At 42.3% G+C, this 25730-nt stretch overlaps 1 protein-coding gene across 3 annotated transcripts in view; it reads right to left on the bottom strand.

Moving 5' to 3' along the window:
- The window catches only part of nfic (nuclear factor I/C), a 396187-nt gene that overhangs the window by 39952 nt on the left and 330505 nt on the right, over positions 1–25730 (bottom strand). For all 3 annotated transcript variants that reach the window (XM_067968254.1, XM_067968253.1, XM_067968255.1), the window contains one exon: positions 22251–22336. In XM_067968254.1, the coding sequence (XP_067824355.1) occupies positions 22251–22336 (86 nt within the window). The remainder of the gene's footprint in view (positions 1–22250; positions 22337–25730) is intronic.

The following is a 25730-nucleotide window of genomic DNA, read 5'->3' as shown; positions in this document are numbered from 1 at the left end:
CCAGCCTTTCCTGATAAGGATATCCTTTCAGATCTGGTATCATCCTTGTGAATCTTTTTTGCACCCTTTCCAATGCCCCTATATCCTTTCTATAATATGGAGACTAGAACTGTGCACAATACTCCAAGTGTGATCTATCCAAGGTTCTATACAAGTTTAACATAACTTCTTTGCTTTTCAATTCTATCCATCTAGAAATGAACCCTGGTGCTTGATTTGCCTTTTTTATGGCCTTATTAACCTACGTCGCTACTTTTAGTGATTTGTGTATCTGTACCCCAAGAACCCTTTGCTCCTCTATCCCATTTAGACTCTTATTATCCAAGCAGTATATGACCTCTTTATTCTTCCTTCCCATCCTTGCTGTCAAATGTTTGCATCTCGACAGAAGCTGACACACAATCTACATGTGCAAACAACTTTCATCAATTTTCAGTCAGCCTCTAAAACTGCCATTACACAAGAAAATGTGTAACTTAGTTGGTTCGACTCATAGGAAGTCAGTGAAAGCAGATCCATATTATCTGTTTTTCCTCCTTTTCCCACCAATTTTTCTCTACCCCTGATCTTTCCCTGAACATGTGAGCCTTAGCTGGAGAACAGTTCCACAGGAGCTTGTCACCTTTTAGTACCTCATCCAAGTGACCTTTTTTCATGTGTGAACTTTGACAGTGAGTGCCAGTAGATCATAATCAATCACAGGGGCCATCACAGCTGTGCCAACCCTGTCTTCATCTGAGGTCCACACACCTACAATCCCAGCATGGGGGCACTGAATAGCGATCAGGAGCATGAACCTGGTGATTTTCCCTCCTTGATCTAGGGGCACTGAGGCAAATTGTTGCAGCTGTACTGTTGTACCAACTAAGATCAGGTTATTTAGCACATACCCGGAATTGAAACTGAGATGTTTTTGGTCTGTATGGCTGAGCTCTCAGTCAGCTGAGGCAACGGGGGAGGGAGACAGCTGATATTCCAACAATATAGGGAAATATGACTTCAATGGAAATAAAAAGCGGGAGAGATGTAAAACGGGCTGCCAATTCACTATCATCTGTTTTACACTCTTGCACAACTGCGGTCGCTTGTCTGGAGAAGTAGTTCACCTGCATCACTTTAAAATGAGCATGGGCATGGCACGAGCTGTCAGAAGAGGATTCAGTGCTAAATCCAGTAAATTTGTACTCTTGCAATCCAAATGTGTTCGCGCGCTTGTGTGCGGCATTAAGGTAATATTTGCAAGGGTGATTCTAGTGTTTTTGAAGTGCTAAAAATGTTTAAATATCTCTTTGAAGTCTTTCTCGTTGAATGCATCCAGTTTTTTAGACTGTGCTTTCTTTTGAACTCACATCTGTGACATTTGTTGGAGTCTGGGCAACACCATTGTATGCATTGTATGGGCTCGGTTTAATTCCCAGTGTGATATTTTTTCTCTGACTTATGCTCTTTGCTGAATCAAAAGCAGTTCTCACCTTTTCTATTGTATATTGATCTCTTTTCATATAAACCCCAACAGGATATATGGTCAATCCGAGGTATTTAAACCCCCCCCCCCCAACAATTTTCAATGGACCTAGTTCCATTTACTTCAGACTGCAGTCCCTAACTACCATGGTGCTTTCTTTTTAATCCTTTGAGGAATGCAGGAACATTTCTAGATCAAAGTTAACAGCTTGGACTGCTGCAGTGCATAGTGAGGTTTCGTGGACCCATTTACTTCCATTGCTTTCTCTTTCTTTTTCCATCTCTAGCTCTCTGGCCATGATCTGCAGTCCGTGGGTCACCCAACAATAAGCTCAACTAAAACTGCTCCCAAAGTTACTGCAGTAATATTTAACAGAGATTTTCAGCTTTGCTGTTTCTTGGAATGATCGGATGATGAAGAGTCAGCAAAATCAATCTCAATTTTGAAAAATTTTGCATTACTATCTTCATAGTCTTCAAACCAATTTGTTAAAATGGTTTGAAACCATTATATGGTTTGATAGTGAGGAGGAAAGCAGTAGACTGCAGGAAGACATCAATGGACTGTTTAGATGGGCAGAAAAGTGGCAAATGGAATTCAATCCGGAGAAGTGTGAGGTAATGCATTTGGGGAGGGCAAAAAAGGCAAGGGAGTACACAATAAATGGGAGGATACTGAAAGGTGTAGAGGAAGTAAGGGACCTTGGAGTGCATGTCCACAGATCCCTGGTAGCAGGACATGTAGATAAGGTGGTTAAGAAGGCATATGGAATACTTTCCTTCATTAGCCAAGGCATAGAATATAAGAGCAGGGAGATTATGCTAGAACTGTATAAAACACTGGTTAGGCCACAGCTTGAGTACTGTGTACAGTTCTGGTCACCACATTACAGGAAGGATGTGATTGCACTAGAGAGGGTACAGAGGAGATTTACGAGGATGTTGCCAGGGCCGGAGAATTTTAGCTATGAGGAAAGATTGGACAGGCTGGGGTTGTTCTCTTTGGAACAGAGAAGGCTGAAGGGTGACTTAATTGAGGTGTACAAAATTATGAGGGGCCTAGATAGAGTGGATAGGAAGGAACTATTTCCTTTAGCAGAGAGGTCAATAACCAGGGGGCATAGATTTGAAGTGATTGGTAGAAGGATTAGAGGGGAGCTGAGGAAAAATCTTCTCACCCAGAGGGTGGTGGGGGTCTGGAACTCACTGCCTGAAACGGTGGTAGAGGCAGAAACCCTCAACTCATTTAAAAAATACCTGGATGTGCACCTGAAGTGCCGTGACCTACAAGGCTACGGACCAAGTGCTGGAAAGTGGGATTAGGCTGGGAGGCTCATTTTCGGCTGGCGTGGACACGATGGGCCGAATGGCCTCCTTCTGTGCCGTAAATTTTCGATGATTCTATAGTTACAGTGTTCCGCAGAGTCAGCATTTTCAGGTCTTTCTGAAGATATATCAGGGCAGACTTTACAATCTCAGTGCGGAAACATTGGTAGTGGGCACTGTGCCCACTCAAGTCACACACAGTTGACCCTGACCAGTCTTCCATTAGGCCTCATTAGGCATTTAGACCTAGATTTTCCACTTGAGTGGAATTGGGGTACATCTTTGGCGAGACAGGACACCTACTCATCAAATAGATATGCCAATGATCCTGGCCAATCTTTTGATCTTTGGGTTATTTAAATATTTGAAGTGGGCTCCCGTGCCTGCACCAGACAGTCCTGATGGATTGTGGGTCGGGTTTTACTGGAGCATCCATCTGAGGTCTGCCGCAGTGTTGAGCTGGAAGCAGCCTCCGGGCTGCCTTAAAAGAGCTGAAATCTTTTTACAAGGTTTTCTACTTTACTATTTTACCTGTGCAACCCATCACTGTGTGAATGACTGAACAGGTCCTGCCAGTGATATAAAAAAAATTCTCTGGCCTCCTCTGCTACCATAGCAATGCTAGACGATATATATTATATGCTGCCAAAAATCGGGAGGGTACACAGCGAGGCAGGGTCACAGCAAGATGCTCCTCTGGTCATTTTCCACCCCATTCGCCCCAGATCCATTGACAGGTTGGTGGGAAATCTCACCATCAGGATCAACTCCTGGTGTATAATAAGCAGGGAATTGGGAACTCGCTATTTTGAGGACTAGATATCTGGCATTGCTGCAGGCATCTAAAGGCAATTTAAAGAGCTTGCATTTTAGTACAGAAAAAGTTTTGCAACACTTATTCAGAACTACAAGTGAGAGAATGGGGCAGCAGCAATGGAGGTGCTGCTGGAAGAAGTGGGGTAAAGGAGAGTTGGCCTGTTTGGCACTCCAGGGTACCCTCCCCACAGGAGATTAAATCTATGCCTAGGAGAAGGATGGCATTCCACATCAATGTTATGCCCACCATCCAGGGGACCTAGCACAAAATGCGGAAAGTATTTGCAGACCTGATAATATCAGCCAAGGTAAGGCTGCCTAATATTACTTTGTACCAAGTAGATGGGAAAGGTATGCATGTTTCACAATGTAATTATTTTATAGACCAGATTTTTACACTGGTGGGCTCCAATGTATGGGGACTGAGAAATTGGCCATCCAGCAATATCACTTGGTCCCCACTAGAACATCTCCTCTATTTAATCTTACTTCCTATTGTATATGAATTAGTAGTTTTTAACCTGAGCTAATAGTCTGTCAGTGTAGTCCAGATAAGGAGTGTACAGTAGTATCCAATGGTAAAAGGGTTGATTGCTTGCTCAGAGGCCCGCAATCCAAGATATTTTGCACACAAAGTCAAGTTTCAGTTCATAGAGAGCGTCGGCTTGTTTATGAAAGTTGATTTTTGCATTGGGCATGAATTAAACGCATGCAGAGAGAGCCTGAAATGTAATACTTATCATTAGAAAGGCATTCAGTACTCAAAAAAGTTATTCAGAGCCTGTAAATTAGGTATGGAGAAGATAGTAACAAACTCCACAAGTCAATCAATTAAAACATCCTGCAATTTTGGTTAGGTGGATTTTTCTGAATTATTCACATTTTGTTGCTGGTTGTTTAGAGATGTTTCAATAAACTTGAACACTACATACAATCTGCGCACCATTATTCTGATTTCACTTACTGCAGCGAACATTTACTCCGCACAGCTGCAATCATTATGCCACCTGGCATCTTCTGGGATCAGGGACTGAGTGGGAAGGATGCCAAATGTCATCATTGGTAGTTAACAAGGCGTATTAAAAATTGTGAACAGCAATAATGGAACATCCTGTCGACAAAAAAAGGCCACACAGAAGCATTTTTCTGGGTACAACTCTAAGTTATTAATTCTAATAGAATGAGAAAGGTTTTAATTGCAAATTCTAACAGGAAGACAGAATGACCTTTGAATGTCAAAGTGATCAGATGTTTCACTCTATTCGTGACACCCTTAACAGTCCTTTAACTTTGACCCTCATATGCCATTCCAACTTCCTGTCACAGTGCTATGAATCAACTACTCCAAAGGAGGAAATACAGAAAATAATGGGCCAATGCTATGTTATGGGCCAAGACTTTTAGTGACTCAGTGGATAATCAGTGGATTTTTTTTTGTACAGATCGAAAGTTGTTAATTTTATTCATAGCATTCATCAGCCTTCTAATTTTAATAAATATATATCATTTTAAAATTCAATGTTAAAAAAGATGAAGAGTTAAACTGAGGGGAGCTATGGGTGTTCTGTGTCCAGATACATGGAATAAATAGTCATGAGATGGCCAATCAAGAGCGCTGCAACATGAATGAATACCTTTCTCACTCAGAGCTGAGCCCAAGAAAACATGTTAGAATGAAGTAAACAGTGGCACAGTCCTCATGTTCAGAATCCCAAATGAGCTGTGTATAATTTCGAACAGTAACTTTGGTTTGTTGGACTCAAATAAAACTCATATCGGAATGTTTGACCTTTCAGCTTGGCCACAATTATAATTATGTAGCAGTTGTCCTTCAAAAGAGCTCCACTATACTAACAAACTATTAACATCCAACCTCAGAATAAATCACCCTAAGCAGCTTTTCACCACAAGTAACAAAAATACAGTTTCTGGAAAAACACCAAACCTAAAGCCTTCTAGTATGATTATTAATTAAATATCTGCAAGCTGCTAATTTGCTAACTAAAGGAGAGATAAATTATAAGGGGAAGCAACGACTAAGTAGATCATTAGTATCCACATGGAGAAAACCACTGATGTGTGTTTTAGGAGACCAGTGTTTGTATCTAATTAGTCTGATTAATATAACACTGACAGAACTATACTCGACAAGAGCGCGCAGTTGAAAATGTACAGTTAAGATCACAGAAAATGATTTGGTAGAGATAGCAAATGGATTGAATTTTTATGCTGTGCAGTATTAATGAAAGATATCTGTAATGTTTGCTGCATTCTCAGCTGTTTCAAGGCTGCTGGAAGAAAGGTTAATGAATTTTATGCTCATGCAGAATGTCGCCCTCGATCAAAGACAAGACTATATTTTATGTAAAAGTCCCTCCCGACTACAAATTGTCTCCTGCCATGTTAAGTCCGTGTCAGGAAAAATCCGTACACACAATCAGGCATAAGCCATAAAGCCGGGAGCAATGTTTGTACACAAAATGTGGGCAACAGAACCAGCCTGGTTTAACCCTTTGAAGACTGCAGCAGTATTTCTGTTCCAATATAAAACAGCTCCATAGTCATCTACACTAGTCAATTTAAAATGGTGTCTCACATTTTACCAATTAGAGTTCTAGTGATATAATGAGTAGCAACTGTGTTTCACTAATAATTAAAATGCCTATTTCAAGAGATAATTTTCTCAGGTTTAAGCGGGTTTTAAAATGGTTTAAAATAGACCATTAAGTAGACAAGGAGATCAGAACACACATTATTTACAGCCAGCTTTGGCTGAATTGTGTATATAGTCCATCCATCATAATTCAGTGTTGCTTAATTCAAATTATTTTTAAATTCAAATTGAAATCATGCAAAAAAAAGCCTCTCATGCTTCTTTATTAAAATTGTGTAATTTAATTTTCTTCTGAGCAAAAAAGACTTAAAAGACTTAACCGTATAGACTTTTTGAAAAATTAACAAAAGGCTTAGTTGTACAAGCCTGAAATATCAGAAAATATCTTTCTAACAACTAGATTTCACTTATTACATAAATATATAAAATAAATGAACTACACCTTAGCATCGTATCCCAGGGGTACCTATGCCTGTCACTCTCCATGTGGTGGGTTCAGTCATCTCCCAAATTCATGCCCATCTTCCCCGCAACAGCATGTTTGAATTTCTCCAAACAGGTTTCCTGCGTCTGCCACAGCACTGAAATGTCTCTAATCAAAGTCACAAATGACATCTTCTGTAACTGTGACCAAAGTGCATTATCCCTCCTCAGCCTCTCTGCAGCCTTTGATACGGTCAACCATACCATCCTCCTCCAACGCCCTTCCTCCAATGCCCAGCTCAGTGGAACTACCCTTACTTGGTTCTCCTCTTATCCACCCAACCATAGCCAAAGCATCTCCAGCATTGGCTTGTCTTCCCTTTGCACCATTACCTCTGGAGTCCCCCAAGAATCTATCCTTGGCCTACTCCTCTACCTCATCAACATGCTACCCCTCGGTGACATCATCCAAAGACATGGGGTCAGAGGTAGAGCTGGGTGTGCACTGACGACACCCAGCTCTACCTCTCCACAGCCTCTCTCAACCCCTCCAGTGCCTCGGTATTGTCAGACTGCTTGTCCGACATTCAGACTTTAATGAGCTGCAATTTCCTCCAATTAACTATTGGGAACACCAAAGCCATTGTTTTCGCCTCCCGCCAGAAACTCCATACCCTTGCTTCTGATTCCAACTCCTTCCCTTGTCTCAGGTTGAACCAGACTGTTCACAACTTCGGCGCTCTATTTGACCCAGAGCTGAGCTCATGACCCCATATCCTCTCTATCGCAAAGACCGCCTACTTCCACCTCCATAACACTGCCCGTCAGCATCCCTGCCTCAGCCCATCTGCTGCCAAAACCCTCATCCATGCCTTTGTCACCTCCAAATTTGTCTGTTCCAATGCTCTCCTGGCCAGCCTCCCATCCTCCACCCTCCACAAACTTCAGCTCATCCAAAACTCGAGTGCCCATATCCTATCCTGCATCATGTCCCACTTGCCCAATCATCCCTGCATTGGCTTCTTGTTCCCCAAATCCTCAAATTTAAAATTCTCATCCTCTTGTTCAAATCCTTTCATGGCCTTGCCCTCCCTATCCCTGTAACCGTCACCAGCCCTACAACCTTCAGAACTCTACATTTCTCCAACTATGGCCTTTTGTGCATCCCTTTGCCCTAACATTGGTAGCCATGCCGTCAGTCGTCTCGTGCCTAAGCTCTGGAATTCCCTTCTTAAACCTCTCTGCCGCTTCACCTCCCTCCTTTAAGGCCATCCTTAAAACCTATCTCTTTGATCAGGTTTTTAGTCACCCCTCTTAATATCTCCATTTTTGCTCGTGCTATATAAATATAAGTTGCTATTCTTGTTGAATTAGCCTCCAATAGCTCCATAGGAGAGTGGATGCACAGGAATATCTAACCATGGTAGAGTGATGCCCGCAAATTGGTTTGATTTTGCTCTCCCACAAATAAAATACCAATGTAAAAGAGCCTTTAGAATGTCATCGTTACGAATGGCAATCAGCAGTTTTGGGATTACAGGTAGATCTTTACACATTGTAGCAGCTTGTTACTAAACTTAATTATCTATTAAGTTTGAAGTGGCAATATTGGAGCTTTCACAAATGAGCTGCTTCCACGCTGCAGGATTGCAACAGATGGGCTGCACCAGCCATATGCACTCATAAGCACTAATTTATTCCCTATTCCACAATCTGAGCCTTGATAATTTATACTGCATTCAGTTGGCATTGAGTATTAAGTGCAGTGAATTTCTCCTTTTCAGACAATGGGGGTGATTTTTATCAGCCGCCCAACCCATTAATGGTGGAAAACAGGGCGACTGGCAACTGAAAATTTGAAAAAGTTGTCCACCTGATGCAATTTTCAGGCAAGCCTGCAAATGGGCAGCGGGTGCTTTTGCCCCTAACAGGCGGGAGCCAACTTGAATATGCAAATTGAACTCCTATGTCAGTTGTAGGACCCCGTTTTCAATTCTGTGCAATTTTGTGGGGTCAAGAGGAGCAGGAATGTGCCTCCAGACCGAACAAAAATACTGTGACCTGCTGTTGTGGCTGCTCAGTGGGCCCCCTCGGAGTGCCTCCCCTCACCTCTTTTACAGCTTCCTTCTGGCTCAGTTTCGCTAAGGAGCTGTCGTTTTGGCGAACTTCTCGCCGGCACTTATTGCTTACTCAGCAGCTCACCAACTCAATACAACTGAGACCCGAACTCAAGAATGTTTCAGGCCTCACGCTACTGCTTTCGGGCAGCGGTGCGATTGCTGTGCCCACTGCCCGCCTGCCTGGTATGAGCAAATGTTGAAAATCGCCCCCCGATGTGTGCAGAGCTAGGTTTTTCTAAACTATGTAGGAAACCAGGGGGTAAAGAGAGAAGATTGGGGAGGGTCAGAAGAAGAGATCGGAAAGCTGAGGAAGAGATCGGGGTGGGGTGGGGGGGTGGTGGCTGTGAAGAAGGTCGGGAGGCTGAGAGGAAGATTGGAGGTTGGGAGAAGAGTCGGAGATAGGTAGGGGTCCACCATAGGGAGGGGGGTCCACCACTGTTGTGGGGGGGGGCATCATTGTACAAGCGGTAGTTGGCCAATCATGGAGTCCTGTCAGCCAGGTGAGCTTGATGGGCCTGGATGAAGTACTCCTGCTCCTCTGGGCCCACAAGCAGTGCAATAAAGGCACTCACCTCATGGATCCGGCCCTTCCCGCCTGCTTTCACCTGATGTGAATTAGAAGCGATGGGAAACCCGAACAGGTAAGGTTAAATTCATTTTAATGTTCCAATACACAAAATATTAAGCATCTCAAGTATCTCAATGTGGTACATTGCCCTTTTAAGTATTGGCCCGCCGGCTTCAAGTGGGGGCTGGGTTTCCTGGTGTCTGCTCTCCACACGCAGACAAACCTGCCTGGGTTAAATCTAGAAGCCGGCGTGTTGAAGCTGGGATGCCTTCCCGCACTGAAAACAGGGTATTTTTACTCCCCACCCGCCCCCAACCCACCCATTCCTGGGGGTTAAAATTTACCCCCAGATGTTTATTGATCGAAGACAGGGAACAGCACAGGCTAGAAGGGCTGGCAGAATCTATGGTCATCACCTGTAAACTTCTAGGTTTGCCAGATCTGACAGGGCCAAAACTTTAGGAGCAGGTCAGAGGCCTTTGTCTCACAATGTCAAACTTTCTAGCTGTGTAGTCTCATTAATTATTTCTGAGCAGCTCATACTTTATGTACAGCAGTGATGCAGCCTTGTGGCAGATAATTAAAATGCAGACATCTGTACACTGCCCACACTCCTGTCAGGCCGAACATGAGACTGCTTATTAACATGCAGATGACTGTACAGTACCTACATTATTATCATGCATAAACTATGACTGCCTCATAAAAAATTACTGAGATCTTGTCGAAGACTATGTGAGAGTGCTGGAGAGGACACAGATGGTTAGTCTGAGTGTTGTGAGCCCAATGTTGTTGGATGCAGCTGGTGCCTGAAGGTTTATTCCACAAAATACATTGTTCAACCAGCATGGTGAATTCCACAAACTTTTTTGTCAATCTTCCTGGCTTTTGATAAATAAATGCCTTAGTGGATTTTTAAACTGAAGAAGAATTAACCTTCCAATGACTAGACTCTTCCAATGATTATTGTATACAAATGTTTTTTTCCTTTACAAAACACTTTGGGGAAAGGCAATTCTACCATATTAATATCCTATAGAAGTAGTTTAAGATTAAGGTTCTACTCTCATTTTATTCCCGATTCCCCATCTCTTTTATAAGGCACTCGTTGCCCTGAAGCCTCCTTCAGCTGGTAGTCTGGGATGGCCTTGGCAGAAGGCTTCATTTGTATTGTTGTGTGATGAGAACATGTGCATACACGAACAGCACTGTCAGATGATTGTGTCTTTTGGTCTAGTACAGCAATCTTTCTGTTTACCTTAACATGAACTGATAACACTCACCTCCGACTGTGACCAAACACTTCGGTGACAGACAAGCTCGGAATGTAAACCAACAGCCATCTGACAGGCAGGCAGCTCTACTGCTATCTGTACCATTTTACGATATTTAATAGACTAATCTTGATTAGAAAGGCAGCACTTATTTTCACTGGTTGTATATAATACTCATCCAATATTATTATTACCCTTTTCAATTGACTGAATGTCCTCACTAGGTTCACAATGGCCCAGAATTTGTTGTAGCAGGGCAACGAACAATGTCCCCTGTTAGCCTGTTTAATCTCGATGATATTTTGCACCGCAAGATGTTGAAAGTGCAAGCTGATAACGTAGCAGTGACGGAAACAGGGCATCTGGGACCTGAGTGAACAGAGCAAACAACCGTGTATCTCCTTAACCAGATTGAAGGATTGTGAAATTAACAACACAAGGACTGAGAACAAAGTGTAAATTAGAGTGGGTGAATTCAATGTCCACATCAGGTACAGAAAGAGAAATAAAAAGAGGGAAAGACTGGATTGAGAGAGAGAGAGAAAAAAGGGACACAAAGGAAAAGTAAAAACAAATTTTAAGTTTAAATTTTTTTTTTAAATCTCCAACAACAATTAAAACCTGAAGGAATGAGACTCCACACTTGTAAAAGTTAATTTTCAGTGCCAGATGTTGACTGGCAGTAATTATCATGTCATTAAAAGGGTACTTAGACTTGAAATGACTTGACGTAACTTTCTGTGGTGAGTTTAGTTCATATCTACTGCGCAAATACAGGAACTTCACACTATTCAATGCATTTCAATGGTGAGGCAGACAGCGAGATATCGTCTTCGCGAAGCTGATGGCAGAATGGCGCACATCGGACAGCAGCTTTTAGATTTCCGTGTTTAACCCTGCATCTGCTCCTTGCCTGAAGTTGCTGTAGCATTTGTGCATAAATAATGGTGAGCGCCGTTAGCCTCACCGTTATTTTGACAAGAAATTCTGGCCCAATATTTCTGATATGGTTTGAGTATCCTGAAACTAATGTAGAGCGATGCCCACTGAAGATTTTGTAATTGAAAGGGTTGGCAAACCACCTTGGATCATTAAAACAGCTTCAGTAGCTTGTAGTGGTTTGCCTAGTAGCACAGACAGAAGAGTGTCTGGCTCCCCACTAGATGTCTGTGGCTTTGTGTCCCAGGCCATTTATCACTTGGATACACAGCCACTGTTGATGTGAGCTCTCTTCAGTGCTTCACTATGGCAGTCTGCTGCATTTTTTGGTGATGCAAGGAAAACTCATTCTACTAAAGTGCACCTACTGATCGCCAGATTATATAGCCCACATTAACCTGCTCTCCCAGCTGAAAGAGGCTCAGTCTGAGTGGTTTGTATCGTGAAAAAAAGGATTTGAAAGATCAAAAATAGCATCTGAATGGATCAGATGTGTCACAGCACCTAATTCGACAAGATGATTATGTATTTTAATTCATGGGGGATTTTGTCTAATCACTTATATTTGTTAAATTAACAAATCCCCTGCTATAATTATGCATTATATTTCTGTGCTGTCTCTACAAGGAATTTGATATATTGAAATGATGTGGAACTTTTGTTTTAGAGTAAATGCTACAACTAAGCCTTTAGCCTCTATCATTGTGAAGACTTGAGACTAAATGGAGTCCAGGTGTCAGGTGAAAATCACTTCTGAGCTCTCATGTCTTCAGTCTTTATCTCCTAACAGGATAACCTAACAGAACACTTCTACACGCAAAAGGTGGTAGAAGTTTGTAACTCTCTTCCACAAATGGCAGTTGATGCTCGCTCAATTGTTCATTTTAAAGCTGAGATTGACAGATTTTTGTTAACCAAAGGTATTAACGGATATGGGGCTAAGGCAGGTACATGGAGTTAGGTCATAGATGAGACATGATATCATTGAATGGCGGAACAGGCTCAAGGGACGAAATGGCCTACTCATGTTCCTATGTTCCAGTGTAGGTAGCAGAAATCACATTGAACATCAGATACCCAGCCACTAAACAAAAAATTCAACCATTTCAATGGATGTTGTGAACTGGAGCAGTGTAGGTTTTACATTCATTGGGTGAGTTATTAGGTATATAGGTTGGTTACTGCAGCTCCACATCTAGTGTTGTCTATGGTCCTCAGTTATCATGGTTTAATGTAGTTAGCATGTTTAGTGTAATTAGCATGGTTAGTATTCCTCACACTTCTTAAGAAAGAAGACATGACCTAACCTTCAGTTAGTTCAACTGAGTTGATTCATAAGGCTTGATTTTAACTCTGGGTGCGATGGCGCCGCCTAAGGCACGGAGAGATTTTAACTACTGGGCCTCATTTCCATGTTGGATGCCTGATTCCTGCCCGAAACTGATGGGAATCACTACCTGGCTGGCAAGCGTGAGCAGAAATTTGGGCGGCAGGAGCCACTGCTTGGGGACCCAAGAGAACAGTCTCTGGCACTAAGGTAGGTAGTTAGGGGAGGGAGGTCTAGAGTGGATTGTGGCCAGGGGGAGTGGAGGGAAGCCCAGGGCAGGGGAGGCCAAAGGTTTCCGTGTGGGGCCCGGAGACAGGTAGTTTCGAGGAGGTGTCATCCTTAGTGATGGATAGAAAGTAGGGTTTGAAGCTCAGCTGCAGAGTAATCACAAAGTGCGGTTTTATGGCAAAACAACGCTGCATTTTTAAAATAAATATTTTGGATGAATTTTGTGCTCACTGAGGTGAAGGTTGTCAGATGAAGGGAGTGAAACATTTTGTTACAGCAAGCACAGAACAGGTAAGGCACAGCACATCAAACTGCAGAGTAAAGAATGTTCTCTTTATTCTGGCCAACAATAAAACTCTCACCTGCATCTGTGTGGCATTTTCCATTTCTTACATCAATCATTTTTATGACCTACCTCAGTTAAATTGCCAATTTTTTGTGCCAATTAATGACATTTTCTTTCTGCTGGATTGAAAATGCCCAAACTCATTTTACATAGGACCCTTATGGCCAACAAAAAGTGATTTTTACCTCATCAATCTGAGCTGGATTCAAATCATGGCCCCAGAAGTGAAAGCGTAGTGTGTAGAATCATTGCCCTTTCCAATCCCCCAGTGATCTTATTGTTTCTAGTTTACTGAAAACTCCTTACACATTCAAATGGAGATGCAAACCTATGAAATTTATTGGTGACGGATATTAATTATTCATATAGAGGCACAGGACCAGGCATTAGTATTCCTGTGCTATTCATTAAATTTGCTGATTTGCAAGGTGACACTTTGTAGAGATTTCAATTATTAGAGCTTCAATCTCCTGTTATTGACCCACAAACAGTGTAAGTACTGCACTGCATTGCTATTGATTGCAGCTTTTATGACATGGCTCTTTAGTTAACACAGAAGACAGCAAAAAGTGGGAACCACTCAGCAGAAGTTGTTTCTTCTCTGGTTAAGTTTTCTAAGCCTAAATCTTTCAAAAGGTTGGCATCAATTTCTATCGAATGATGGAGCTCTGCCATGAATTTAGGAAGGAATCCGGAGTCCACCACCGTCAGAAATCATGCTCCAACTGTCTCTTTTGTTCATCCTGGGTGAGTAGTCATCTTCGCCTGGCCCCTGCTGTAGGCACTGTGTCTCACCTCTTCCTGCATGCTTTCAGGTCAGCCTGCGATTGGTTGGTGATTGCCAACCAATGCCTTTGTTCATGTTTGTTGATGTCTTTGTTAATTTTCTATCTGTACTCCATAGGACAACTTGAGGTGGGCATAGCAAAGGAGATGTTCCTGGTGTATGATAACATCAGAAATGTATATTTCTTGCTTCATAAATATACAACATCATTACATGCTGTAATACTAAGCCGTTATACTAGATCCTATGAACAAAATCGTAGAAACAAAGGAATTGCTAGACGAGAAAAGACCAAGGTTCATATAGTTTGCCTTCTATCAGCCTGGTAGTGGCATGATACAACAATAATGGAGTTGTTGACTAATTATGGCAATCAATCTCTATCAATTAGTTTACAACAGACCCTGACATGAGTCGAGGAAAATCCCCAGTTACTCCCAAAGCTTTCTACCATAGGTTCAAAGTCCCTGTTCCTCCCAAGCATGCTAGAATCACTATGTCATTCTCAAATTATTCATATACTGTATCCCAAAATATTATATCCTGAAAGAAATCTATCTAATTTGCATTTGAATGAATCAACGCTCTCTGCTTCCATCATCTCACTAGGAAGCCTGTTCCATAGATTTACCACTGGGTCACTGAAATAATGTTTCCGCAGATTCGTTTTGAATTTACCCCCTTTCAAGCGCAGGCCATGTCCTGTGGGTTCTACTGTTCTGGACAAGGTGAAACTGCTTATCATGATTTACATTATCTAGCCTCTTTGGAATCCTTAAAACAGCAACCAGATCATGTCTGAACCTTCTCTTTTCCAGTGAGAACATGCCCAATTTCCGTAATCGCTCAACATAATTCAATCCCTTCATCCCCTCAATCATTCTGGTTGCTCTGTTCTGTATTCTTTCAGTAGCTGTAATATTCACTTATACTCCGGTGACCAGATCTGTACACAGTATTCTAAGTACAGTTGCACCAATGATTTATAAAGTGGCAGGATTACCCCACTATTTGGGCTCAATATTGACCATTTAGTACATGCCAACATCTGATTTGCTTTACTCTAAAGATTTGATCGTTGTATAAAGGCACCTTTACCTCTGTGGTTTTCCCATCACCAACAGTATTCCCAAATGTAAATAACTCCCTCGCCAGGGAACTGAAGGTAGCATGGACCCGATATTTTTGTGGGTCTTGCGAGCTGCCATTGGATTACCGCCTCCTTTTCTGATCATCTCAGAAAACATTTGGACTGGGTTGGACTTTATTAACAAGCTAGTAACAGCCCAGGATGATTTAGCTGCATGTATGATTACCATTTATAAATTTTTACAACCACTTTTCAAACCTAGATAGACCCTTAAAAGTGAAGCAGCCTATGTTTGACCATCCAACTATTTTTAGATTGAAAATCAAGTTATGCACTTTGTCGAGGAGTGACTCAGACTGCTGACAGGTGTCCACTTACAATGGATCAGCAAGCTAATCTAATTGGTTATTATCCATCACGCCACTGAACCAACCTATCATAAGTCTCATGCCAAGGCAGTGGGCTGTATGAACTGCCACTGCTTCTGTGTTTATCTACCATTTAATATTGATATCACTCAATAAATTTTATGATAGCTGACTGGAGATTTTATCTGAGATTAAATCAATAACTTGGAAAGCCTGTTTTAAAAAAGGAGGCTGCTTTAATATTAACTGTGCATATATTCACAACATACCCAAGTCTATGACTGAGTACTAGCTAGCTAGAATTTTGTTCTGGCTTATAAGTGGACGAGCTCCCAGTATCTCTGTACAATATTTTAAAAATCTCTGTACCTCTTTTGAATAAATATACCATCATTGCAGGGATGAAGGTGTGTGGATGAGAGATAAATTGGCTTCTAGTATATGTGTGAATATTTCTGTTTTACAATCGGTACACAAATCTACATTTGATAACATACTGATAATATTTTTACAGTACAATCAGTTCCAGCCAGGTAAAAAAATGTATTCTGTAACCAACTGGCTGCACTGGGTGCAGACTGTTGAATCATGAAGTGACAGGACGCAGGTTTATGACCAGAGACTCATTACATTGTGAGTTTCTGGTCACTCGAGGTGCTGAATGGAGCACGGGTGCTTTCCCTACATAGAGACAGGGAAAATGGAGAGCAAGACAACATGAGCAAAATAATTTCCACTGTGCTTATGTAGTGACCAAAATGCAGATTATTCTTCTCCATCTTTGGTATGTTGTAAATACAACAGTTAATATCACATTTCACAAATGCTCCATCTGGTTTGATTAGGTACCTTTCTCTTGAACATTTACAAAAACATGATAGATGGTGGCCCAGTGCCATCATCACCTCACCTGCAAGTTCACCTGAGCTTTGAAAAATGAAAACAAAAATTGAGGAACGCTCATTTCGTGCCCAGTGATATTTAGGTCTAGTTAGACAACATTTTCGAAAAACACAATAAGCTCTTTGGGCTAGGGGGAGTTAAATAAAAATAGAATGGTTTAGTAGCTCTGAGAAAATAATGGAGAAGGGAATTTGGTACAAGTGTATTAAATGTTAGTAGGATAACAAAGCTGAATGCATTTTCTATCCTTACCAAAGTATGCATCACAGAGATTCTAGCTTCACTTGCACTCATGGACTTAATAAAATTATGTTGCTTTTAATGTGCTTTGTCGTCTACCATTTGTTTATTTTGCAGAAGTGCAATTTTTCAATGTAAACCATGCTGAAGATAAGCATTTTTTAGCCAAACTAAATAGGTAAACAAATGAAGAATTCACTGATTGTTAATTTGTCCAATGGAAAATGATCATGGGCAATTCTAACTCTCACTGGAAGTTTTCAATTCTTCACTACTGAGTTTGTTTTGCACAAAATCATCTTTAGGAGAGTCAGCTGCTATTTTAATTGGTAGTCATAAAATTCTGCAAAATAAGGGGCTTTAACCTCTGCACAGCAAGATCCTCCTCCTCCTGTCTCCCTGGCCTGCAGTTGCTCATCTGTTTAGGATTCTCCAATGCACCATCACCTCCTGATCTTCTGTGCCTTGTTGCTGCTCTTCATTTATATCAATGCAGCATAACATTACAATGTTTCCCACCTTCACTGGGGCATGTTGCATAGTCCCCACTTTTCATAGGTCAAGCATCTGAAGCATTGCTTTAGCATCCAAAATGCACACTCAATGAAGGTTATACTTCACGCATAGTTGTATCTGATCACTACTTAAGTAGGAGGTTGTGTAAATGTGCCGTCAGCTTTGGTTGCACTGCATAGCCCATATCTTCAAGCAGTGTGCCATCCATCTTTCCTTCTTCAAAGAACTGTGTCATGTCTGATTGCTCGAGAATGAAAGCAAGATGTGTAGTCCCTGGGAAGCCTAATATGCATTCCTAATTAAGTACATGTAATAATCCTGTTGCATGCCTAGCTATGAAAGGCTATTATTCCATTAATGTGTAAATGACATGTGACTACTGCCACAAAATAAGGCACAACAATTCATGCTTCTGGGGGAGTTCAGAACTCAGTTTTTATTTATATCCCTCCGTACCCTCGTGCAATTCCTTACCAGCTTATCCTGACTGGAATTTAACAAATCCTGAACAAGCAACTTTTTTGGCTAAATTTCGAAAGCACACTTTATCTTGGAGCAAGACTAAAAGTAGCAGTAATAATGGATGAAAAGTTAATTACTGCAGTCTACAAGTTTTGCTGCCCTGTTCACCCAGTCTAATTTTTAGTTAAACTTAACACCTAAAGGAAAATATGGTCCTATGCAATTCTTATCCTCTCATCAGCTCCAGACACCCTGTGGTTGGCAGTACCAAAAAATTGAGAAATACTGTGGTGTAACCTTTGCATGCCCCATCACCGAGAGAAAGTTCTGTCTCTGCCACCAGATGGTAGCATGGGGTGATATTGATCTCCATTTTTATTGCCAACAGTCAGGAATGTCTAAAGACAGTACTTGTGACAATGTGGCCAACACTACAAACAGTCCCTGCGGTCACCTGCTCTCCCTCAGATCCAAAGAAACAATATTCATTTTACTTACCTCAGGAAGACGAAATGCGAAGTGAATCCTGCTGGGATTTGAACCCAAGCTCCTCATGATCCCATCCCAATTAATCTATCCAGCACTCAAATCTATCACTAAATTAAAAAAGCCTACTTTCTTAATGTTATACTACTTAAGTCATACACAATAATTTTATTTCAATTATTTTTCTTTAAATTTAAAATTCTGATTAAGCTCATTAATCTTTTCTGCATCTTCTCATTCCTTATCTTCTTTTTAAGGTGACATTTTGTTTTCTTCATTTTCTTCTTGGGGTTTGCAAGATTAAGAAAGGTTTTGAGAGGATAAATCGTAAAATATTGTTTCCACAGATTGGTGAATCGGTAACAAGTGGGGATATTTTCAGGATTATCACCCATCAAAGAAGGAAGTTAGAGGAAATCTTTTTTTCACACTGAGTGTTACTTAACATTGAATGCTTTACCACGAGTGGTGAATCAAACAGAGACTATAACACAATTTAAAAGGGAATTGGATAAGTATATGAAAAAAGAAAGACTTGCATTTATATAGCACCTTTCACCTTGACCTCATCTGCAAACGTGTACCTATTGCTGTTTTGTCTTTGCTAATATTTCTCCCTCCCCTTCTTTCTTGAAGGTGTAAACTCCTTGCTGAGGTGCAGTTCCCCAGACAGCAGGCACCTTCTGAGACTACTATTCATGTGTGAGGCCTCATAGTAAATATTCGCAGGCTACTCCACAGCAGATGTTATAACAGCGGAGTGGCATCCTGTCCTCACCCAACATCCACACTTCCAGCTGGGGCCCATTTCCATTTGTTTGGAAGAAGGTTGCTATTTATTCAGGAACAGCTCTATTTCTGATGTACATGGACCAACATAACATAGCTTGGTGGGTTCATTGATCAATTTTTGTTTGCACCTCCTTGTGAAATACCATTTTTTTGTTTTTAAGTGTTGGATTGCTAAACTATTCGGACTGAAACAAGTAGTGGTAAGCTGGTACCACTAACTGAAACAATGGGCCCGATATTAGGAGGGTGGCGGGTTCGCGGCGATGGGTCGACTGGGCGCGTGGGTAATGCGCCCAGTGAAATCGGGGTGCTCCGCACACAATCGCAGGCTAATTGGATCCACTTACCTGTGCTTCCGGGTTTCGCGCTGGAAAGCTGCGCGGCGGGCGGACTGCGCATGCGCAGCATAGACTGTCAGGTGGAGGAGCCCTATTTAAAGGGGCAGTCCTCCACTGACTGATGCTGCAGGAAATAGGAAAAACTACAGCATGGAGCAGCCCAGTGGGAAGGCTGCTCCCAGGTTTAATGGTGCCTCGCTCCAGGTATCATTGGATGGGGCAAGGAGGAGGGAGAGGACAGAGATCTTCCCCCCGGCGGGCGGGAGGAAGCAGCCTGCCTCTGCCACCAAGAAGGCCAGGCTCGAGGTGGCAGAGGAGGTCACCAGCACCACCAACATATCGCCCACCTGCATACAGTGCAGGAGGCGCTTCAATCACCTAAGTAGGTCAGCCGAAGTGAGTACACTTACTCATTCCCCTACACTCCGTCTGCCACATCACCGCCCCCACCCCACATCTCCTTCTGCACTGCCAACACTACTCTGTCACATCACTCCTCACACCCACTCAAAGCTCACCCTCATCTTACCTGCACTTACTCACCTCGCCAGTACTCATCCCGCCACTACCACTCAAACCAATCCTCATACAATCTCATGGCTCTATCCCATACTCACCCTCTTGTGCATCTCTTTCATGGTCAGCCTCATTCAACCTGCCACGACCTGTGCTGCAGCCACAGGGCATGCATCACATATGTGCAGTAGGAAGCTTAAGGCAAACGTGTCGTGAGCATGAAGGGAATGCACAAGGGTGTTTGAGGGTTTGTCATGGTGTTTACTTATATTTAATTTCTGATCAACTCACATAACATATTATATTGTCACCACTACTGCCACATCTTTGCGAATCTTGTCTGGTTTGTGCAATAATGCCCTTTCCTGAGGATCACTATGAAGACCCACAACTGATGCCACCCACTGTGTCACTGCAGAGTGGGTGTAGGTGTATTTGCAGGGCTCTTTTGTGCAGACGACTGAGAGACATCGGTGATGTCCCCAGTTGCACCATGGAAGGATGCGGAGGAGAAGTTGTTGAGGGCAGTGGTGACTTTGACAGCGACAGGTAAGAAGGTGGTGCTCGGGCCAGCCGGGAGCAGCTCGGCAAAGGAGGCTGCAGATGTCCACGACTACATGTCGAGTGACTCTGAGCCTCCGTGTGCACTGCTGCTCAGAGAGGTCCAGGAAGCTGAGCCTCGGTCTGTAGACCCTGTGGCGAGGGTAATGCCTTCTGCGATGCGTCTCTCTCTGCCGTTGCCCTCCCTCCTGCTGTGCAGGTGGATGTGTCACAGCACTGTGTTGTGGGGCTCCACATGTCAGAGGTGGGCAGTGTGGCCGGCGAGGCTGGTGATACTATTCGTCCTCCGAGGAGGTCATGACTGCAGCTACGGCGGCCCCCATCCGCAAGATGTACATTTGAGGGGGTCCGCAAAGTAGGTACATGTGTCTGGACACCGGGGTAAGTGTGCAAGTTTGTGAATTTTATTGTTAGGAGGAGGGTGGTGGAGGCCAAACTTTGTCCAAAGTGACAGAGTGACCTCCTGCATTGAGTGAGGGTCTCCCCCCCCACCTGTCAAATGGACCTTTGCAGCTGCCACAGGCTGATGGCTGCAACACGTCCATTTGGACTGGGAGTGTTTCCCCCAGTACAGGAAACAGTCTCAGTTCATTGCAAAATCCCACCCCTCCTAAAATGTTATGTTAATCAGGTCTGTAAACGACCTGAAATACCTTAATGAGTACTTTAAGTGGCACCCCGCCGGCTTTAATTGCCGACGGGAGTCCCACATGCGGGGGCTGCGCGCGCATGTCAGCGCATCACTGCGGAACCTGGAAGTGGGCGGGTTGGAGCCGGGCTCCAGACCCGCCCCGGGAATCCCTGATTTTCGCAGCCCCCCCCGCCGCGAGCGCACCCGCTCGGGGGTGCGAAAATCGAGCCCAAAGTGTATACGTGGATATACTACAATGTATTCATATCAGGCTGCTTATTTCATTCTTCACATGTGGGTAAATATAAAATACATAATAATTTACCGCAAATCAATTATTTAAAGATGACATATGGAGGTAACTTTGCAAGACTTCGATTTTGTCATAAAGCATTGCTTGACAGCAGTTTAGGTCAGATATAGGGTATAACATTATAGGGCCAATTCTGTAACCCATGCTCTCATCGAGTGAAGCTCCACGCTTGGAGTGGAGCCTTGCAAAATTACCCCTAAATACATGTAGTGAGGTTAGGTTGCTTGTTGTTTCAAGTGCTATTTTAATTAGTGTTTGCAGAAAGTCTGTCTTAGCCAAAAAAAGTATTCCAGATCCTTAGTATGAGACTAAATACTGAAAAACAACTTGCTGGGGCTATAATCGGCTGTCTTAAAGTATGTAACTTTCAAGTAAACTACTCAGACGAGCAATGATGTGAGTCTTTTCTATGGTTCTACACCCTTTACCAAATCAAGCATAAAAACACCATGTTGCATTTTCATGTGAACTGAATCAGGTACTTTGAATGGTTTATACCATGTCCTCGGTGACCCGTGTCACTTATACACACAATACATTGAATTAACACTCACAAGCTGTTTCTTGCAAAATCAAATAGTTAAGAAATCAGCTAGAAGTACAGTGGTCCAAGAAAAACTTGAACCCATTCTCTAAAGACCTGCTTGGACTGATTAGAGAATAATTCTTGGAACAATGCATTTTCTTGATATAAACAGTTTATCATGGGTCTCGACAATGTTTTCAAAGCTGAAATGACCTACATCTGAAAGGGAGACTAATTACATACAAACCATCAATGAAACTAGACCTGCTACAATACCTGTGGCTGATAAAGGCTGCCAGGATCTCTTGGTCCTATTCCCACAAAGGAACGGTTAGCTGGGGGGGTGCCAGGTGTCGTGTAGGCTGAAATGAAATAGTAGTGTTAGAAGCGATGGATAGATGCACAATAGTGTATTAATATTACACTGCATTACACTCAAATACATTTTTTTATTAAATCAAAGGAATCATTGAACCGCATTTATATATACACAAATATAAAGGTATACATACAGAAATTATCGATATTGCAAAGATTTGAAGAGCTGAGCTTTCAACACCCTATTCTCTCCATCACAAAGATTGCCAACTTCCACCTCCATAACATCTTCCACCTCTGTCCCTGCCTCAGTCCATCTGACTCAGGCCTGTTTTGCATCTGCCTCTTTGTCCCACCACTGGCGGCTGTGCTTTCAGCCGTATCAGTCCCATGCTCTGGAATTCCCTTCCTAAACTCCTATACCTCTCCATGCCGCTTCCCTCCTTTAAACCTCTTTGACCAAGCTTTTGGTTATCCCTCTGAACACCTTCTTTGGCTTGGCATCTTTTTTTTGATTAAGCCTGTGAGGCATATTCTAATTAAAGGCGCTATATAAATGCAATTTATTATTGTTGTTGAAACTGATAGAGATTGAGATTTTTTTTAGAATTCTTTCAAAACCAAGTTGTTCCCATATCTCATTGCTGACTTTCACCCAGAGAAATTGTGTAAACGGGTGAAAAATGGCCACATATATAACTGGAGTGTTGTGTCCAGTTCTGGGCACCACACTTTCGTTCTAGGCACCACACTTTCGGAAAGATATGAAGGCCTTGGAGAGGGTGCAGAAGAGATTTACTAGAATGGTTCCAGGGATGAAAGACTTCAGTTACTTGGATAGACTGGAGAAGCTGGGGTTGTTCTCCTTACAGCAGAGAAGGTTGTGAGGAGATTTGATAGAGGTATTCAAAATCATGAAGAGTCTAGACAGAGTAGATAGAGAGAAACTGTTCCCTTTGGCGGAGGGGTCAAGAACCAGAGGACATAGATTTAAGGTGATTGGCAAAAGAACCAAAGGCGACATGAAAAAAACTTTTTTACACATCTGTAATGCACTGCCTGAGGGGGTGGTGGAAGCCGATTCAATCATGGTTTTCAAAAGGTAATTGGATAAGTACTTGGAGGGAAAAAATTTACAGGGCTATGGGGAAAGGGTAGGGGAGTGGGACTAACTGGATTGCTCTTGCAGAGAGCCGGCAAGGACTTGACGGGCCAAATGGCCTCCTTCCGTGCTGTAACCATTCTATGATTCTATGATTCTATGATTTCCCTGAGGTTCCATTGATTTCCCACCAAACAGGAGAATGGGAGAAACCCCATGGAATTTCAGGTCCAAAGACTTTTACTAAAAATTCTCGTGGTGAAATGTTTAATGAACAATGTACCTGTGACAAAAATAGTAATTTCTTGCTTTAGTTTTATATTATTTCAAGTAGTTAGGAAATAAAATAGAAGCTGTTCTCATGGGTAGATATAAATTGAAGGCAGGAAACAGACAGGCTGGGAGAAAGAGGGAAAGCAATTAAGGTAAAAGCAGTCATTAGGACCAGGACAACATGTTTAAAATGTTAATGTCTGCTGTTTTGTCAGCTGAAATGTTATTTACTATTAGTGTCAGGTTTCAAATCAAGCAGACCTTAATGATGGGGAAGTTGGTAGTTACAAGTCGTCATACCATTGTCAACCAAGGTGAAGACTGTTAAAAGTTTGTTTGCTTGACCATTTCAAAAGAAAATGGCTTTACTTTAAAAATGTTCCATGGGATAAATATTGTAAATCTGGTTGCTAGTCTTTAGTTTGGCTCCATGGGGCGCTCATGATACATATTCTATGTGAAATTTCTCATCCCAAAAGATTGTGGACGGTGTACCAAAGAGAAAGCTTGGCTGATTTATCCAAAAAAACTATTATGTTCCAACAACAACGACTTGCATTTATATAGCGCCTTTAACATAACAAACGTATCAAGGTGCTTCACAGGAGCTATTATCAAACAAAATTTGACACCAAGCCACATGAGGAGATATTAGGACAGGTGACCAAAAGTTTGGTCAAAGAGGTAGGTTTTAAGGAGTGTCTTAAAGAAGGAGAGATAGGTAGAGAGGCGGAAAGATTTAGGGAGGGAATTCCAGAGCTTAGGCCTAGGCAGCTGAAGGCATGGTCACCAGAGGTGGAGCGATTAAAATCGGGGCTGCGCAAGAGGCAAGAATTGGAGGAGTGCAGAAATCTCGGAGGGTTGTAGTGCTGGAGGAGGTCACAGAGATAGGGAGGGGAAAGGCCATGGAGGGATATGAAAACAAGGATGAGAATTTTAAAATCGAGAACTTCCCAGACCGGGAGCCAACGTAGGTTAGCAAGCACAAGGGTGATGGGTGAACGGGACTTGGTGCGAGTTAGGATACGGGCAGCAGAGTTTTGGATGAGCTCCAGTTTATTCAGGGTGGAAGATGGTAGGCCAGCCAGGACAGCATTGGAACAGTCAAGTTTAGAGGTAACAAAAAGGCATGGATGAGGGTTTCAGCAGCAGATGAGCTGAGGCATCAAGACTAAAAAGGGGCGCTTTTTTGCGAGAAGACGATGTTAAGCTTTTGCGGACTAATTCCAGTTTGTTCATGTAAATACTTGCTTTTTAGTATCTTGCCTATGCTTTTCTGCTTTTGTGTATTTTATTTGTAAAGAAATCCAGAATAGTAGTTTAGCCTGTATACAATCTAATGATGTGATAATTTTCATTATCATGAGGTCATGGGGGAAATGGTGAATATACTATGTATTCTCCAGTAAACATTTTCTTTATAATGTATCCTGGTATGCACTGGCTTATTTATTTCTGATGTGGAGATGCCGGTGATGGACTGGGGTTGACAATTGTAAACAATTTTACAACACCAAGTTATAGTCCAGCAATTTTATTTTAAATTCACAAGCTTTCGGAGATTTTCTCCTTCCTCAGGCAAATGTTTCAAGAGCTCCTTGAAGCCTACGCATTTATACATATTGAACAATACATGGTGTTTACAGACTGCCCCTGCAACTGCCCGTTGCCAAGGCTCTCTCTGCCTTCCGGATGTTTCTGCCTCTCTCTGTGTTTTTTTTTCTCTGTTTTTTTTTCCGTTTGTTTTTTTGTTGAATGTGTATTCGGGGGTTCTGCAGGTGACACCTCTCTGTCTGAACACGGTGATTGCCTTGGCAACGGGCAGTTGCAGGGGCAGTCTGTAAACACCATGTATTGTTCAATATGTATAAATGCGTAGGCTTCAAGGAGCTCTTGAAACATTTGCCTGAGGAAGGAGAAAATCTCCGAAAGCTTGTGAATTTAAAATAAAATTGCTGGACTATAACTTGGTGTTGTAAAATTGTTTACAATTATTTATTTCTGTCATGGTACATATGGACTTAAAAACCAGGATCACTCACAGATAGCAGCTCAGCTTGTTT

This window comes from Heptranchias perlo, chromosome 29 (genome assembly GCF_035084215.1).
Source record: "Heptranchias perlo isolate sHepPer1 chromosome 29, sHepPer1.hap1, whole genome shotgun sequence".
NCBI lineage: Eukaryota > Metazoa > Chordata > Chondrichthyes > Hexanchiformes > Hexanchidae > Heptranchias > Heptranchias perlo.
This window is presented reverse-complemented; position numbering and strand designations above follow the sequence as displayed.